The sequence below is a fragment of the Danio rerio genome, chromosome 21 (genome assembly GCF_052040795.2).
Source record: "Danio rerio strain M-AB ecotype USA chromosome 21, GRCz13ab, whole genome shotgun sequence".
Classification (NCBI taxonomy): Eukaryota; Metazoa; Chordata; class Actinopteri; order Cypriniformes; family Danionidae; genus Danio; species Danio rerio.
Genome location: NC_141041.1, coordinates 1256960 through 1276176, shown reverse-complemented (window position 1 = coordinate 1276176; position 19217 = coordinate 1256960). Strand labels below are relative to the sequence as shown.

General features: G+C 34.6%; 1 protein-coding gene and 1 long non-coding RNA gene across 5 annotated transcripts; one reads left to right on the top strand and one right to left on the bottom strand.

Annotated features, from left to right (window-relative positions):
- Positions 1-171: 171 nt before the first annotated feature.
- On the bottom strand, positions 172-5695 carry LOC103909385 (liver-expressed antimicrobial peptide 2-like). Its single transcript, NM_001386404.1, is given in 3 exon segments — positions 172-613; positions 1897-2039; positions 5622-5695. Coding segments are annotated over 3 exon segments (243 nt in total). The 5' UTR covers positions 5682-5695; the 3' UTR covers positions 172-573.
- LOC147831707 (uncharacterized) lies at positions 504-15759 on the top strand. 4 transcript variants are annotated; one of them, XR_015519827.1, is made up of 6 exons: positions 504-633; positions 1889-2076; positions 5606-5890; positions 7096-7134; positions 13053-13222; positions 15173-15759. It is a non-coding gene; the product is annotated as an uncharacterized LOC147831707 (long non-coding RNA). The 4 variants fall into 4 exon arrangements; XR_015519825.1 differs by having other exon boundaries at positions 13050-13222; XR_015519826.1 differs by having other exon boundaries at positions 514-633; positions 1834-2076; positions 13050-13222.
- Positions 15760-19217: the final 3458 nt, after the last annotated feature.

Here is a 19217-nt window from a genome sequence, read left to right as displayed (position 1 = left end):
AGAGCATTTTAGTCTGTTTTTCTTAAAAATATTGCACTGTCAATGTAACAAAATAATAAGGCAAACAATAAAACATAACAAAAAAAATATCACTTTATCTATCTGGTATTTACAAAATAAATAAATTTCGGATTCTTCTTGAAGCTTCAGCTAGTAATAAAATACATCACTCTTTTGCCATGCGTGTTTGTATTTTATCATGTCAAATATCTCAGCCTCAGTGTATCTTAATCAAAATGCAAAGTTAATTTTTGACATCTTATCAAGATCTGTACAACTAAAACAACTCTGATAATGGATGATGCAACTGGAGTTCTTGTAGCCCGTGTGTTTCTGAAGAGACGACTCTGTCAAGAGTATCATCCCTTTCCTTTTCATATTTCCATATTTTGGAGTTTATGACCATTTCCTTGGATTCACCTGAATACAGTCTTCGGATTATTGATGTCTTTTATCAAGTTTTATTGTTTTGTATGATTAATTTAGATCCTGATGTCTGAGAATCGACGGATGGATCATATTTCAGTTATTAGGTTGGTATTTGAATTTGGCGCCAGAAATAACCGTCTCCCGTCAGGCCTGCTGAGCTCTATTGAACGAGCACGTCTGTTTCCTGGAAAAGAGGAGATTTCGGTTGGTTAAACTAAAATAAAATGACTGTCATAAAAGGATAAAGCAAATATAATCTTTGAGAATGTATTTCCCGCTCGTGAATGAACTGACAAATCTTAATTGCCTTGAAGTTGCTGATTCACACATTGGTTAATGTGTGATAAACTCTAATCAGCTGTACAAGTTGAGGTTCAGGTTTTTGTGTGAAAGTGTTTTGGTGATTAAGGTTGTTTGTCGATACAGTTTTGGCTAGATTGGACGATAAATTCGCGTTTTTAAAGAGTGAATCACACCTGAATTAATGAACGAACGGATCGAATCGCCGGTTTGAATCAAATTCAAACGTGATTCGTTCAGTCGGTACGTGGAAGTTGTATGCTAAAAATTCACTTCACGTATAAAAGGTAAACATTATCATAAAATGAACGCCTCGTTTATTCATTTTAGTTTGAACAGAAGCTCATATTTTTTACAGTAGGCAATATTCCAACAGGAAACAAGCGGTTTATTGGAGGGAAAACGCCAAAAATCAGTAAGTTATATATCAATGTTTTTCTATCTTGTTTGTTTGCATAATAAATTTCGACCCAATAATATCACTCAAGGTGTTATGATTATGATTTCAGCATTTTAAAGGAAGACTAGGCTGTTGTTTAAGTCATTGCTATTAGGAAATAACTTTGACATTGTCAGTTTTTGGCTGTGCAATGACTTTAGAAACCTATTTCTTTTGCCATAACTAAAATTATAATGTCTGAAATTATATATGTCTGCCTGAATGGTTGTTTAAACTTTAGGCTTCCAGCAAACAATCATTTCTAATAAGTTCTTGTAAATCTAAATTTAAATTAATAATGCTAATATTGCTAAATAATAAAGAAAATAATAATGCCAAAAATAAAGAAATTGAAAAATATCTCGTTTTATTTATATATTTATTTATTTAACCATTTAACTGTCATCTTCACAGCTTAATATTAATTTTAATTAATATTTTTTTTAATTTAAGAAGGTGATCCGCTGCGTAAAACATGTGCTGGATAAGTTGGCGGTTCATTCCGCTGTGGCGACCCCGGATTAATAAAGGGACTAAGCCGAAAATGAATGAATGAATTTAATTTAATTAATACTAATTAAAATTATTATATTTATATAGATTATTTTTCCTGAAGCTAAACTTTTAAATTATTTGAATGTTTTTAATGTTATTTGTTGATACAGAGATCATTGAATGGCGTCATATCCTGGTGTGTTTGGTGTTTTTGTGCCTGGTTAGTTCCTCACCTGCAGTAGTTGGTTCCACACTCATAATGATCTCTGCATGGAGAACCCACAGGCTTCAGTGTGTTCCATCGCCACAGTAAAGAGCGTTTGGCCCGGTGGATCAATCCAGATGCCCAGTCTGAGTCTACCGGGGCCGACTGGACCTACAGACACACAGAGGGACAGAGACAGTCAAGGAAGGTCAGTTGTCAAACCTCATTTACACGCACTGGCCACTTTATTAGGTACACCTTACTTGTACCGGTTGGACCCTCTTTTGTGTTCAGAACTGCCTTAATCTTTTGTGGCATAAAGATGTAGATTCAACAAGCTACTGGAAATATTCCTTAGAGATTTTGCTCCATATTGACATGATAGCATCACACAGTTGCTGCAGATTTGTCGGCTGCACATCCAATCTCCCGTCCACATCCAATCTCCCGTTCCACCACATCTCAAAGGTGCTCTATTGGATTGAGCTCTGGTGACTGTGGAGGCCATTTGAGTACAGTGAACTCATTGTCATGTTCAAGAAACCAGTCTGAGATGATTGAGCTTTATGACATGGTGCGTTATCCTGCTGAAAGTAGCCATCAGAAGATGGAGACACTGTGCTCATAAAGGGATGGACATGGTCAGCAGAAATACTCAGGTAGGCTGTGGCGTTGACACCATGCTCAATTGGTACTAATGAGCCCAAAGTGTGCCAAGAAAGTTTCCCCCACACCATTACACCACCACCAGCAGCCTGAACCGCTGATACAAGGCAGGATGGATCCATGCTTTCATGTTGTTGATGTCAAATTCTGACTGGCCCATCTGAATGTGTCAGCAGAAATGGAGACTCATCAGAGCAGCAACGTTTCTCCAATCTTCTATTGTCCAGTTTTGGTGAGTCTGTGTGAATTGTAGCCTCAGTTTCCTGTTCTTAGCTGACAGGAGCGGCACCCGGTGTGCTCTTCTGCTGCTGTAGCCCATCCGCCTCAAGGTTGGACGTGTTGTGTGTTCAGAGATGCTCTTCTGCAGAGCTCGGTTGTAACGAGTGCTTATCATTGTTCATCATTGTGCTTTGGTGCATAATTGCAAAATTTGTTAAGCTCTAAATATAGACGTCTGGTCATCTAAGTTTAGAAACCCATCAAGGTGAGTCAAACCTCAAATATTTGCTTTGCAAGTAACACTGAGAATGATTTGCAAGCCTCCAAATCAGATGTTTTAGGTTTAGTTATTATAACTGTTTTTGTTGATTTTCTGAAATAACTTTCTATTAACTATATTTAAACTATTTTAACTATTAACTATTCTAAATAACTATGTTGTGAAGTATATCGCTTCTATGAAATAAAATTCCTATAAGATAAATAAAATAATTGGGTCATATTGCACATCCCTAGTTAGTACCGTATGCTATTGGTTTCAGGATCAGTTTTTGTTTATATTGGTATCAGCAAAAAATTGTAAATCGTATCATTACATCCCTAAAAAAACGACAAAATCTCACAATTTTCTTGCATGTATTTTTTTCCTATTAAAAAATATTATTAATGTTGTTGTTATTTTTCACTATTGTTATTACAACTATTATTATTATTAATAATATTATTATTATTATTTATTATTATTATTATTTATAATATTTATGTTGTCTTTTTTCTGTTTTGTATGCTTTGGCAATATGTTACAATGTATGATTAAATTAAATTTATACAGTACACACAAAAAAAAAAACAAATTCAGAATAACAGTGAGAATAACAGCTCCTCATGGATTTGTGTTTTAGTGTGTGTACAAACAAAAATAGCAGGCCAAATCAAACGCATGTTTCAGCCTCCGTTTACAATCACAGGAAACTGATGAGATCCGTGTTTTTCCAGCTGGAGGAAATATTGACATGCAGATCACCCGATGATCCGCTTTTAGAAACACTGACATCCACTGATGTACACACTGATAGTGTGCTTTGTGAATTAAACAGGATCCCATGTTGCAAAATCTACCTTTTTTGGACAGAAGTGTGTGTAGTATAGTGTATCCACAGTCATATCGGAGTGATATAAACATAATAAGTCTCTTTTCTGTTTTCTGATGTTAAAATAAGATCCAAATCCCAGTGATTTTGAGGTCGACCACAACAAGAGTTAAGAGCGAGGTTTTCCCCGCCCACTGAATTGATTGACAGGACCATGTCTTCTTGTGTGTATAAAGATGTCCACAGAACAGGATTTGCTAAGAAACTGGGATTAAAAGAGCAGTTCAGCTCTCTGTGATCAGCTGCAGCTCAAGAATGAGTTTCACAAGTTTTACACATTTATAAAACAGAGAATGTTTGTAATAAAGACAGTTAAATTGATAAATAATTAATAATCATTAGAATCAGCACAGCTGCATAGTGTTGGTTCAACTTTATACAACAATGCTTCAGTCACAACAGAAGTGCCGGTTTGTGGATGTTAAATCTGGTTTAATCTGTACAGAAGCATAATTTATATACTGTATATCATATAGTGTGTATATTAACTTGACATGCAAAAACGTACATGTATGTACTGAAAACTGTTACAGCATTTGTGTGTGCCTCATTGTTGCAGAAAAGCTTGAAGGAACTCCACTACGAATACATCAGATACCCTTACTGTGGTATTTTTGAATTATAAACTGGATCATAAGCTGCATCCATGTCTGTTTCTGCCACTGACGGCTGTTTATCTGACATGACACAGGAGTAGCAGACACACATGTGGGAACAGTGGGAGGAGCTCCAGCTCATTTGCATTTAAAGGCACAGACTACAAAAACAGCTACACTTTGCTTTGAGCTCAGAATTTACATATTTTCCTTGTATATTAAATAATTTAATTGGTATTTTGTGCTGAAACATTACAGACACATTTTGAAGTCACCAAAGACTTATCTTACGTCTTGTAAAAGGGGTAAAAAGGAGCCCTTTAAATCAGATAGGGACAAACTTCAGCCATATGTGGCCTGCTGAACACCTTCAAAAATGAGGCTTCCGAGTAGTAGTTTGGTTTGGTGTCAGAATTAGTAAATTGATGATGCAATACAAGCGAATGCCAGTTGGTGGCAGTATTGTATGCGGAACCGTTAATGAATGAGGCAAAAAAGAAAAGTTGAGTCTGAATTTCGTTTGTTTAAGGAAGAATGGACATCAAAATACTTCACCATTATCATACAGAAAGCAGTATGTCCAAAAAGTCTTGTGGTTTTTAAAGATTACAACCTCAGGTGTCATTTTTGAAAATTAAATTCTCATCATGTGAGATTTTTTTCTGTCAGGCAATATATTTTCTATTGTAAAAAACGTTATTTTATTAGGGATTTATTTAGTTGTTTTATGATGATTGATAAGTACATATTTATCATAGCACTAATTAATTTGTCTTGTAAATTTGACTCAGTTATAACCATTAAAAAATCTGTTCTGTTCCAATGTGACACGTTTCTTTTAGATAATACATGTTCCATGCATATTGCCACTATAAATTAAAGTTAGTTTATGAAGGAATTGGCATGTGGCGCTTCACTTGGTTTGCAAAACTTGATGTGGCGCTCTGGTCTAAAAGATTTGCCCACCTCTGCTTTAAATGAACTTAATACTTCACATGGACTTATCAGAGATATCCAGATGGCCGCATAAAATGCTGAGGTCTGATATATTGCAATACGCACATTTACAAAATTTTAATAAAACAATTTCATGTGTATTTTTCAGTGTGTTGCAGCAGTACCTGTAGAGCGAGTGTCAGCAGGAGTGTGATCAGGAGCAGATGCTTATTCACGCTCGTCATCTTCAGGCTTCAGTGAGACCGTGATCAGATCTCCTGTGTTTATATGCAGACGCTGAACAGCTGATAACACTATCACAGATCAGTCCACGTCTGCAGACTGACCGTAATAATCACATCTGGAGGAACAGATTCACCTACTGCTTCCTCTTTACTCACACTGCAGCGGTGTTTACCGGAGTAAAGTCCAGCACATTGAGAATTCACACAGGGTATGTAAATATAGTGTTCGATCTATCGTGAGATATGCTAAAAATATCAGGTTATATGGATTTGATGGCAAAATTATTAGCTCGTCTGTGCAATATTTATTCTTTTTTCAAAAATTTCTCAAGTGATTTTTTTTACTGGATCATAGAAATTTTCACAGTATTTCCTACATAATTTGTTTTTCTTCTGGAGAAAGTCTTTGCTTTATTTCTGCTAGAATAAAAGCAGTTTTAATAAATTTTTAAGGTCAATATTATTAGCCCCGTTAAGCAATATTATATAGCGACGCAGTAGGTAGAGCTGTTGCCTCACAGCAAGAAGGTCGCTGGTTCGAGCTTGGGCTGGGTCAGTTGGCATTTCTGTGTGGAGTTTGCATGTTCTCCCTGCGTTCGTGTGGATTTAATCTGGGTGCTCCGGTTTCCCCTAAAGTCCAAACACATGCGGTACAGGTGAATTGGGTAGGCTAAATTGTCCGTAGTGTATTAGTGTGAATGAGTGTTTATGGATGTTTCCCAGAGATGGGTTGCAGCTGGAAGGGCATCCGCTGCTTAAAACATGTGCTGTATAAGTTGGCGGTTCATTCCGCTGTAATAAGGGACTAAGCCTAAAACAAAATGCATGAATGAATGAACCTAGTTAAGCCTTTAAATGTCACTTTACGCTGAATACTTGTGTCTTGAAAAAAAAAAAGGCAAAAAAAAAAAAAAAAAAATATATATATATATATATATATATATATATATATATATATATATATATTTAAAAACCATTATAAAATAAATTAAACATTCCATTTTAGTTTTATAAAGTAATTAACATGCAGTTAACTTTAACTTTCTGGAGTATTTTAAAATTTGCATTCATCATATTCTTTATATTTATTAATACATTATATAAATACAATCTGTCTAAAATTGTATCTGTTTATATTATTTAATATTTTTATATGTATAAAGCAGCTATATTTAATGCATATAGTTACAAAAATTATTTTATTTTGTTACACAGAGTTTAAAAAAAGACTTCAGAGCAGAATCCCTGAATAATAAATAGCTGAAGTTGATGCTGTTCACCTGTCCAGCAGAGGGCAGCTTTACTCCTGCTCATTAACTCTGCATGATCACATTTACACTAATAATAATCATAATAACAATAATAATAATGTGTAGATGTTTGCAGTGTTTGACTCTTCTGTGTTGACCTGCAGGGGTTTTCATCTTCTGAAAATAACACAGATCTGCTTCAGGTGAGCTTCTGTTTTTTATATATTTTGCATAATATCATAATAAATGCATGCCTTGTAGTTATATTTATAAGAAGTATATTATAGGCACTCTTAAAAATAAAGCAGTTTAGATTTGCTTTGTATTGTATATTGCTTAAATTACATATGTACATCTAAAAAATGCTAATGCATGTGTGTATATAATATTAGTGAGAGAAACAAATGATTAAAATTATAATACATTTAAAAAATATAATCAAGCATATTCATAAAAGCAATGCTTTCAAATTTTAATATAATCAATGTTTGTTTTCTATCTTTACCAAGGCATGTGTATATAATATTAAAAAATAAATATTAATAGCACAAATGGTTAGCACTGTGGCCTCACAGCAAGAAGGTTGTCGGAGTCTCGACTGGGTCAGTTGGTGTTTCTGTGTGGATTTTGCATGTTCCCCCCGTGTTTGGCATGGGTTAGAGGTCTGCAACCCGACCAGATGTTGTGTGGCGCGGGAATAAATTTTAGAATAAAGCGTGGGAGCGGTCGGTAACTGGTGTAGTTTAAACGGGAGCGGGCGGTCTAAAAATATCACTCTCGACTCCAGAGCGAGCGAACAAGCATGTGTATTTCTGTGTGTGAATTAGAGACCGTGATGCTGTGTTTAGCTGGTTTGTTCCTGTCTATGTGTGAGTGTGTGTGTATGTGTGTGAATGAGAGAGAGAGCTTGATGCTGTCTATGTGTGAATGAGAGAGAGCGTAATTCTTTCTATGTGTCACTTGCTTGGTGCTGTGTGTGTTTATACAGACAGCTTGTAATAGGCTGTCTGGACTCTGTATAGCTGGGTGGCACCGATAGCGGGAATGGGTGCGGCGGTTAGAAAATGGGTTGGGTCGGGCAGCGGGACAACAAATACTGATTATAAGCGGGAACAGTCGGGTTTGGACTAAATCCTGGCGGGAGTGGGATTAAAAATTTAGTCTCGCGCAGATCTCTAGTGTGGGTTTCCTCTGGGTGCTCCGGTTTCCCCCACAGTCCAAACACATGCGCTATAGGGGAATTGATGGACTAAATTGAGTGTAGTGAATGAGTGTGTATGAGTGTTTCCCAGTACTGGGTTGCGGCTGGAAGGGCATCCAATGTGTAAAACATATGCTGGAATGGTTAGCGGTTCATTCCACTGTGGCGACCCCTGATAAATAAGGGACTAAGCTGAAGGAAAATGAATGAATGAAAAATAAAGCATATACAGTTGAAGTCAGAATTATTAGCCCTCTTTAATTTTTTTTCTTCTTTTTTAAATAATTTCCAAATCATGTTTAACAGAGCAAGGAAATTTTTACAGTATGTCTGATAATATTTTTTCTTCAGAGAAAAGTATTGTTTGTTTAATTTTGGCTAGAATAAAAGGAGTTTTTAATTTTTTAAACACCGTTTTAGGGACAAAATTATTAGCACCTTTGAGCTATATTTTTTCTCGATTGTCTACAGAACAAAAAATTGTTATACAATAACTTGCCTAATTACCCTAACCTGCCTAGTTAACCTAATTAACCCAGTTAAGCATTTAAATGTCACTTTAAGCTGTATAGAGGTGTCTTGAAAAATATCTAGTAAAATATTATTTTCAGTCCTCATGGCCAAGATAAAATAAATCAGTTATTAGAAATGAGTTATTAAAACTATTATGTTTTGAAATGTGTTGAAAAAATCTTCTCTCCGTTAAACAGAAATTTGCGAAAAAAGAAACAAGCGGTCTAATAATTCAGGAGGGCTAATAATTATGACTTCAACTGTAATCAAAAAGGCAATGCATGCAAAGAATTTATATAATCTATGTTTGTTTGTTTTCTGTATTTACCACAGCATGTATATTAGCGTAATATTAGAAATAAAATATTGAAAATATAATTAAGCATAATATTAAGAAAAGTAATGTAATGCATGCAAAGAATAAATAATCAATGTTTGTTTTCTGTCTATACTATAACGTTAACATATATTAAAATATTAATTTTAAAAAATAAATATAGAAAAATAGAATCAAGCATATTATTAATAAAGGCAATGCAATTTATGCAAAATTATATATTCATTTTTTTGTCTTTACTATAACGTGAATATATATAAAAATATTAGGGTAAAAAATTAAATCTTGAAAATCAAACCTATTATTAAATAAGGCAATGCAATTTATGCAAAAATTAAAATTACCAAATTATAAAAAATAAAAAATATATATTAATAAATTCAATGCAATGCATGCAAAAAATTAAATAATCAATATTTGTTTTTTGTATTTACTACAGCATGCATAAAAGTCCTTGATTTTTATTAGGCTGTGTCTATGCCCTGCCCTGTATATAATATTAGTGTGAAAAATAAAATTAATAAAAGCGTAAAAATTTAAGTACTATAATCATGCATATTATTAATAAAAACAATACATGCAAAAATATAATCAGTGTTTGTTTTGTTTGTTTTCTGTCTTCACCACAGAATTTGCATATAACATTTTAGTGTCTGAAGATTAAATATTAAAATGTAAAGCATAAAATTAAGCATATTATAAATAAAAGCATTGCAATGCAAGTCAAAAAATAAAAAATAATCAAAGTTTATTTGTTTAGTTTTGTTTGTTTTCAGTCTTCTCTTCAGCATATGTGCATGTATATATTTTTCTTTACATTCTACCTCGGTTCCCATCATTGTTTCCCTGTATGCCGGAAGCTTTCCCCCCCGCTGTGAGTGTGTGTGTGTATTGTCTGGGTCTGTGGGTACAGAGATGCTGCTGTATTTATGACTGTAACACACACACACACATACACACAGAGGCTGTTGTTTGTCTGTATAGCGCTGCTCCTCGGGCCCCTGCTCCTCCATTGTGTGCGGATGAGACAGAAATCAAACACAAAGGAGGATCTGATGCTCTGGAGGCCCCGGGGCCATTGTTATGAGCAGGGGCCCATTCTGCTTTGATCACCTTCAGGAAAACCTGCAGACATTGAATGTAAATCTTCTTTATACTCAATATTGCATACAGTTAAGTGCTGACTGACCGACCAGACGAGAGCTTGTCATATTTTAGAGGAAATATTTTGAAGAGTTATAATAAAATACTGCATGAGAGAATCTCATTACTGTACTTAATATCTAACTGATAAAAAACTTTGCATACTGTTAAGGACAGACCTGCGCGAATGTAGAGCTTTGCACATTTTATATTAATTATTTACACATTTTTACAATAATAAGATGTGAGATAATCTCATTACTGTACAAAAAAAAAAAAACTAAAATTGGATATATAATAAAAGTAAAGGAAAAATTACAGAAAATTGTAAATATATAAAAAATTTCACTAATTTGTTTATATGATATTAATATTCATAGAAGTTATTTTACAATATAAAATGTTTGGAATCTCATGCTGATAACTGTAAATATAAAAATTACATAAAACTGGAAAAAAAGAAATTAATGTTTATATTCATTTAAGTCTGCATGTTTTATATCAATTGTTTAAAATAGTTTTACAATAAAATGTTTTTAATAAATTACTGTACAGAAAGATAAGATGATTGCTGTAAATATAAATATAAAAAAATACATAATAGTGTTTATGTAAAATTATCTATTTGTTAAAATATTTGCATGTTAATTTATTTGGAAAATATTTGCATAATAATTTAAACTATCAAATTATTATTTCATAATTTAAAATAAGAAATTATTTTAAAATATTTTACAGTAAAAATATGTTGGAGAATCTCATTACTGCACAAAAAATTATCTTAAAACTTTTTTATAAACTTTTACATAATTGTTTTACATTTTAAAATAAAAATATTATATGTTTTATATAAATTGATATACATTTTGACTAGAAAATGTGAGAAAACTGAAAACCTAAAAATTTTAGATAATTTTGTTTTTAAAATGTTTATATTCATTTAAGTCCTTGCATGTTTTATATCAATTATTGAACATAATTTTACAATAAAAATATGTGAGAGAATCTTATTACTGTACAGAAAAATAAGCTTATAACTGTAAATATAAAAATACATAAGATGTTTATGTAAAATCATATAATTATAAAAATCTATGCATGTTTTATAGAAATCATTTTTAAATATTTGACAATAAACGTGTCTGAGAATCTCATAACTAGAAATATGTATAAAAACTTTTACATAATTGTTTTACATTTTAATATAAAAATATTCTGTATTATATAAATTATTACAAATTTTGACAAAAAAATATGTAAGAGACAACTGGAACCATGAAAAACTTTGACATAAATTTGTTTTTAAAATGTTTATATTCATGTAAGTCCTTACGTGTTTTATATCAATTATTTGATACAATTTTACAACAAAAAATGTGGGAGAATCTCATAACTGTACATTAAAATTAGCTGGAAATGAAAAAACCTTTTACATAAAAGTTTGTGCATATAATATTTATATGATATCTGTGTGGAGTTTGCATGTTCTCCCTGTGCTGGTGTGGGTTTCCTCCGGGTGCTCCGGATTTCCTCACAGTCCAAACGCATATAGGGGAATTGATCAACTAAATTGTCTGTAGTGTATGAGAGTGTGTGTGTGAGATATTGAGTGTGTATGAGTGTTTCCCAGTACGGGGTTGTGGCTGGAAGGACAGCCGCTGTCTGAAATATATGCTGAATAGTTGGTGGTTCGTTACGCTGTGGCGACCTCTGATGAATTAAGGGACTAAGCAGCAGGAAAATTAATAAATGAATATTTATATTAATAAAAGTCTTTGAAGTCAATGGTTACCAGTTTTCAGCATTCTTCGAATTATCTTATTTTTTGTTCAACAGAAGAAATAGGTTGAGTAAATAATGTAATATCTTTCATTTTTGAGTGAACTGTCTCTTTAAAAATCCCTAAACCAAAGAGCAGCACACATTAATTACTCCTGAACCACTTTTTGTATGTGTGTGTTTTTTTTTTTTTTGTGAGCGTCTCAGTAATCAGCTACGGGGCCCCTCGAGCTGTCACGGGACCTGCACATTCCTGACGGTCCCCCAGACGACCAGCTGAGGAGAAATCTCTCTCTCTCTCACACACACACACACACACACCCACAAAGACTTCTCCTCATCTAAACCACATTACACAGGTTATTAACACAAGTTCAAGAGCAGTTTGTTTATACTCTATATTTAACATTTACTCTTTGATGTAGTATAATAATTATGGAAACACTTTCCAATAAGATTTGTTAGTTAATGCGTTTGAACAATGAACAATACATTTATTATTGTTAATTAATATTAAAAAAAATGATGTTACATTGGCGGCACGGTGGCTCAGTGGTTAGCACTGTGGCCTCACAGCAAGAATGTGACTGGTTCGAGTTCCAGTTGGCATTTCTGTGTGGAGTTTGCATGTTTAAACAGTGGCTGAAGCCTGTCGCTAAAAACAACCACGTAATTAATTCTTCCAAGCTTACAGTATCTGAGTTCTGTTGTGTGCTTGTGCTTCACTTGATTTATTCAAATACAACTGTTCAATAGCAAATGTTTATTAAGTTAAAGGTTTGATACTGATTAGAACTTGGTGGCGATGAGGTCTTAAATACTCTGAGAAGGTCTTTAAAAAGTCTTAAAAAGATATTGAAATTTAGGAGTCCTGTAGGAGTCCTGCATATACTCTATTAACTCACAGTGCATTAGCTGACGTTAACTAGCAGGAATATGGATCATGTGTATGTGTATGCTTATCTTTGTGTGTGTGTGTGTGTGTGTGTGTGTGTGTGTGTGTGTGTGTGTGTGTGTTTGTGTGTGTGTGTGTGTGTGTGTGTGTGTGTGTGTGTGTTTGTGTGTGTGTGTGTGTGTGTGTGTGTGTGTGTGTGTGTGTGTGTGTGTGTGTGTGTGTGTGTGTGTGTGTGTGTTCTGTGCTCCAGCAGGAGGCGTCAGTCTTCAGTCAGGTGTTTTCCTCGTTTGATGGTCAGATGATGTCAGATGAATGAGGTCAAAGGTCAAAGCTGCACACTTGTGACCGACTTCAGTCACCTGTAAACGGGAAGTGCTCTGCTCCACTGGAAGCTGCTGGGTCACATGATCACCGAGAATACAGGTACAGGAGCAAACACAGGGTGTGACCTCTGAACTGACCTACACACACACACACACTTGTACAGCTATCTTTATGGGCTCGCTTTGCTGCAGTAATGATGTTTGTACTGTACTGACTGTATATTCTCTAAACTCCACCCTCACAGTAAACTATCTGCACTCATACAGCTTCACAATTCTTCATTCTGGCTGATTTATGAGCCCTTTTCCTCATGAGGAATATAAAATGTCCCCACAAGGTTAAAAAGACTGGTATTGCTATAATTGTGGGGACATTTGATCTACATAATGTAAGGAATACAAGGTACACACATTCTCTCTCACACACACACAAACGTGTAACCTCTGTCCACACATGCTCTCACAATATCACAGATGCACACTCATACACACACTCTCACTCTCTCTCTCTCTCACACACACACACACACACAACCTCTGTACACAAAAACACATTCCCTCACACATACACGCACACACACACACTCACCCACACAGACTCACAAATGTGACCTCTATCCACAAAAATACTTGAACTCATACACACATACACACACACAAACACACTCAAAATCTCTCACTCTCAAACACACACACACAGACACACCACAGGACCTCTGTCCACAAAAACACTCCCATTCTCACACATGCACACTCAATACACACTTACACACACACACTCACCAACACATGCTCTCTTTATCACACAGACGCACACACTCTCACACTCTAACACAAACATGTACGCACACACACACACACACGTAACCTCTAAACACAAACACTTACATTCTCACACATAGACCCCCCTACACACAAACACACACACACACACATAACCTCTTGCCTCACTCACATTATCACACATGCACACTTAAACACACCCAAACACACACTGACACTCTCCCTCACACACATACACACACACACACACACAAATGCCTGACCTCTGTAGACAAAAACATACACTCACACGTGACCCCTTTCCATTAAAATACTTGAACATGCACACTCATACACACACACACACACGACCTCTGTACACACAAACACAGCGGACGAGCTCTGATTCAGAGTCCAGAAAGAAGAAGCAGACACACGACGACAGCTTGACCTTAACTGACATTTAAAACACCGCAATCGATAAACACTGAAATAGATTTGACTGACTTTACCCTGAAACACCACTGTGGTGACATTACACACATATCTGAGTCAGCCATATTTAAGGCAGTTTGAGTGATTTTGTTGTTTGTTAATAATTGTTATTATGATTTAATTCTATTGATTTAATTAATTGTCACTGAATTTTTGTCTGTTTTTTTTGTCATCTTCATTCATATACCACTATTCATTTATTCACTATTACCACTACTTAATAATCCAAAAAAGACTATTAAAATAGTAATATTAATGATTCAGGGGTGGCAAGAAGGCTCAGTGGTTATCTCTATCACCTCACAGCAAGAAGGTTGCTGTTTCGAGTCCCGGCTGGGTCAGTTGGTGTTTCTGTGTGGAGTTTGCATGTTCTCCCCGTGTTGGCATGGGTTTACTCCGGGTGCTCCGGTCTCCCCCACAGTCCAAACACATGCGCTATACGGGAATTGATGAAGTAAATTGGCTGTAGTATATTAGTGTGTGTGTGTGTGTGATTAAGTGTCTATGGGTGTTTCCCAGTGTTGGGTTGCTGGAAACATATGCTGGAACAATTGGCAGTTCATTCCGCTGTGGCGACACCAGATTAATAAAGGGACTAAGCCGAAAAGAAAATGAATGAATGGATGAACACACATACACACTCACATTCACATATACACATACAGAAACAAACATTCATACACACACACACACACACACACACACACATTTAGACATATACGCACACAGACATTCATATAGACACACTGAGGTATCAAGACATCTGTGCTGCCCATTACATTACAAACCACAGGAGAGGGACAATTCTCCAGCAGGATAGCGCTCCTGCTCATACTTCAGCCTCCACATCAAAGCTCCTGAAAGCAAAGAAGGTCAAGCTGCTCCAGGATTGGCCAGCCCAGTCACCAGACATCAACATTATTGAGCATGTCTGGGCAAGATGAAGGAGGAGGCATTGAAGATGAACACAAAGACTCTTGATGAACTCTGGGATCCTGCTGAAGGCTTTCTTCTTCATTCCAGATGACTTTATTAATCAGTGATTTGAGTCATGTCAGAGATGTATGGATGCAGTCCTCCAAGCTCATGATGGAGTCAGACACAATATTCATTCTGTCTCCACTGCAGCAGGACTTTATATTCTATACTGGACATTATTTCTGTTCAGTGATGACACTTTAGTCTAAGCAGAGTCAGACCGCACTGTCCTCATCAAATCAGTCAACATCAAGACATGATCAGATTTTATTGAGCTCAAATAAGCAAAATCTAGAGGCCTTTGCCTTTCATATAAGACACTTCTGATACCAAATGATCAACCAGAAAGACAACTTATTATTTGTTGATTCTGAAACCTGGATAGGACCCAAGACTTTTATTAAAAAAAAAAGAGAAAAAATTCAAAAGGGGGCTAATAATTTTGACTTCAACTATATATATATATATACATATACACACACACACACACACAGTTGAAGTCAGATCTATTAGCCCCCCTGAATTATTAGTACCTGTTTATTTTTTTTCCAATTTCTGTTTTACGGAGGGACTACTTTTTCAACACATTTCTAATCATAATAGTGTAAATAACTCATCTCTAATCACTGATTTATTTTCTCTTTGTCATGATGACAGTAAATATTATTAGACTAGATATTCTTCAAGACACTTCTATACAGCTTAAAGTGACATTTTAAGGCTTCACTAGGGTAATTACGTTATATAGGCACGTTAGGGTAATCAGGCAAGTTATTGTATAATGATGGTTTGTTCTGTGACTATCCAAAACAATTATTGGTTAAAGGGACTAGAAATTTTGACCTTAAATTGTTTTTTAAAAATTCAAAACTGCTTTTATTCTAAATATTATCAGACATACTGTGAAAAATTCCATGCTCTGTTCAACATCATTTGGGAAATATTTAAAAAAGAAAAAACATTCAAAGAGTTCAAAATTTTATATATATATATATATATATATATATATATATATATATATATATATATATATATATATATATATATATATATATATATATATTCAAAGTGGCTAAAATTATATAAATATATATATACTGTCAGTGAAAATTAGTTTGTGATTTTTAATAATGCACAGACAGGGGAGTTTCTTTGGGCCTCTAGAAGTGTAGGATGGGCTCTGTTTATGATCATTTAAGATCCGCAGGTGTTCGAGTCTATTGACTTTGTGTTTTCTGACCTCTTAGTGAGCGGTCCGTCCACGCCTGCACAAACACATACTTTCCCTGAACACAGTTCACATACTTCCCCCTTACTTTTCACAATAAAATCACACATTTCTTAACATTTTTATTAAACTCTAACAAGCACATGCATGTTCTGTTTCTTTGTAAAATATTTCCAAAATGATGTTGAACAGATTCTGGAATTTTTCACAGTATTTCCTATAATATTTTTTCTTCTAGAAAAAGTCTTATTTGTTTTATTTTGACTACAATAAAAGTAGTTTAAAAATGTTTAAAACCTTATTATTACCCCCAATGTATATTTTGTGATAGTCTCCAGAACAAACCACTGTTATAGAATGACTTGCCTAATTACCCTAACTTTACTCCAATTAACCTAGTTAAGCCTTTAAAATGTCACTTTATAATCACTGAATAATAGTGTCTTGAAGAATATCTAGTCTAATATTATTTACTGTCATCATGACAAAGATAAAATAAATCAGTTATTAAAACTATTATGTTTAGAAATGTGTTAAGAGTCTTCTCTGTTAAACAGAAATTGGGTAAAAATATAAAATAAATACAATTTCTGACTTTAACTGTATGTCTTAAGGTTGTTTTTTGTTTTCTACATATATTTACTATCATAAAGGTAGCTAGAAATTGATGGACTAAAATACAAAACACTTTTACAATGTATTTTACACTTTATGCAATGTTGTTGTTCTTTAAGTTCAAATATAAGTTTTTAAAAAGTGGAAGCAACACCTAAAGGGTTACACTGCAAATAAATGCCTTTTGTTACACTTTGAGCATTTTTTAGACAAGAAAGAACATTGTCTTGTTTTCAGAAATAATGAGTCAAAATGAAGTGAGTTTTTTCTTAAAACAAGCTAAAAATCTTCCAATGGGGTAAGCGAAATAATCTTAAATCAAAAAGAAAATGAAGATTATTTTTCTTACTCCATTGAAAGGTTATTTTACTCATTTTAAGGACTAATTTTAGCCTATTATTTCCTAAAACAAGACAATATTTTTGCTCTTGATTTTAGATAAGTAAACTAGAAAGAAGACAAAAACTCTAAGGCCCAATTCCATTTTTTTTTCTATCCCTTCCTCTTCCCCTTGGCTCTTGAAACAGAGTGTAAAGGAAAGAGCTTCAAAATATATCCCTAAGAAATGGGACAGCACTACAACACCTGCACACGTCATCATATGTCATCGCAACCTCTTACTTATTATGAGATGTGAGAGATGGGAAAGTATGTTGTAGGACTGCTATACAGGAGTTATTATTATGGATTATAGATTTATAATTTAGCATTTTTTTATAGTTTTTTTTAAAGCATGGCAGTAAAACATTATGAATGTATTAAACATTTGCTTGTTTATTGTAGAAATTCCTAATAGTGACAAAAAATGGTAATTTCTGCATCTCCTGACATCCGTGTGCAGCCACATTCTGGGGAATTGTCTAACCCAGGGGTCACCAAACTTGTTCCCGGAGGGCCGGTGTCATGCAGATTTTAGCTCAAACCCTAATCAAACACATCTGAACAAATCAAGGTCTTAGTAGGTATACTTGAAACACCCAGGCAGGTGTGCTGAGGGAAGTTGGAGCTAAACCCTGCAGGGACACCGGCCCTCCAGGACCAAGATTGGTGACCCCTGGTCTAACCCCTTGGTTTTGAGCGTGGTTCTGAAAAATCCCGCAGATTCTCGGGGGCACTTTTGATCGTTTTGGAAGGGCGCTTTCTATCCAAGACTAAAAAGGGCATGTGCACTGCACAGGTTGAGCCCTATGTGTGCACGTGCCTGGGTATGAGTAGGGCCAGATGGAATCTGCAGACATTTTTTGTATTTCTGCTGGAAATTTTGGTAAAAATCTGTGGATTACTGCTGTATTATTTTGGGAGTATCATAACTAAAACCTTAATATGTGAAATAAAAAATAATATATTCTTAACTTGTATTTAATGTTTTAAATGCAAATCCAATTAGATTCTCTTCATTTGGTAAACAAAGCAAGTCTCGCTTATAATATGTCTACGAAAAGACTATTACTGTACAAACTGCATTGTGCCAAAATCAGATGCACATTTTTATATTCGTCAATAATATTACTGAAACTAATTTAAAAACTGAATAAATATAGATTTACACACATTTACTCAAGTAAATAAACAGTATTAATGATAGGCTAAAAATCTGCGGAATTCTGCGCGCGCAGATTCCATGTGGGCCTAGGTATGGGTAAGGGGAAAGGCTAAGGGGTAGAATTGGAATTGTGCCTAAGAAAAATATTTCTGCAGTGTAACAAGCAAAAAAAAAAAGGAATAAAGAGTAAAATGTCATTAAAACTGAAATGAAGAGGCTGAAAATGCCACAGAGGTCATAAAAGTGCTGTGGTCATTGGTTGTGTCCTTGAGTCACATGCATTTGTTTATGACGTCCACAGCTGTTTTGTCTGGCTGGACGTTTCATTAAACAGCTCTGTGTGGAAAATAGTGCTTCTTTACATGAACACTTGGATAAATATTTGAGGATTTATAGATATATCTCATGCTGGTTAAAGAAGCAGGAACAGGAAAATACTGCAGATTTGCCAAGTGCATGAATATAAACACACAT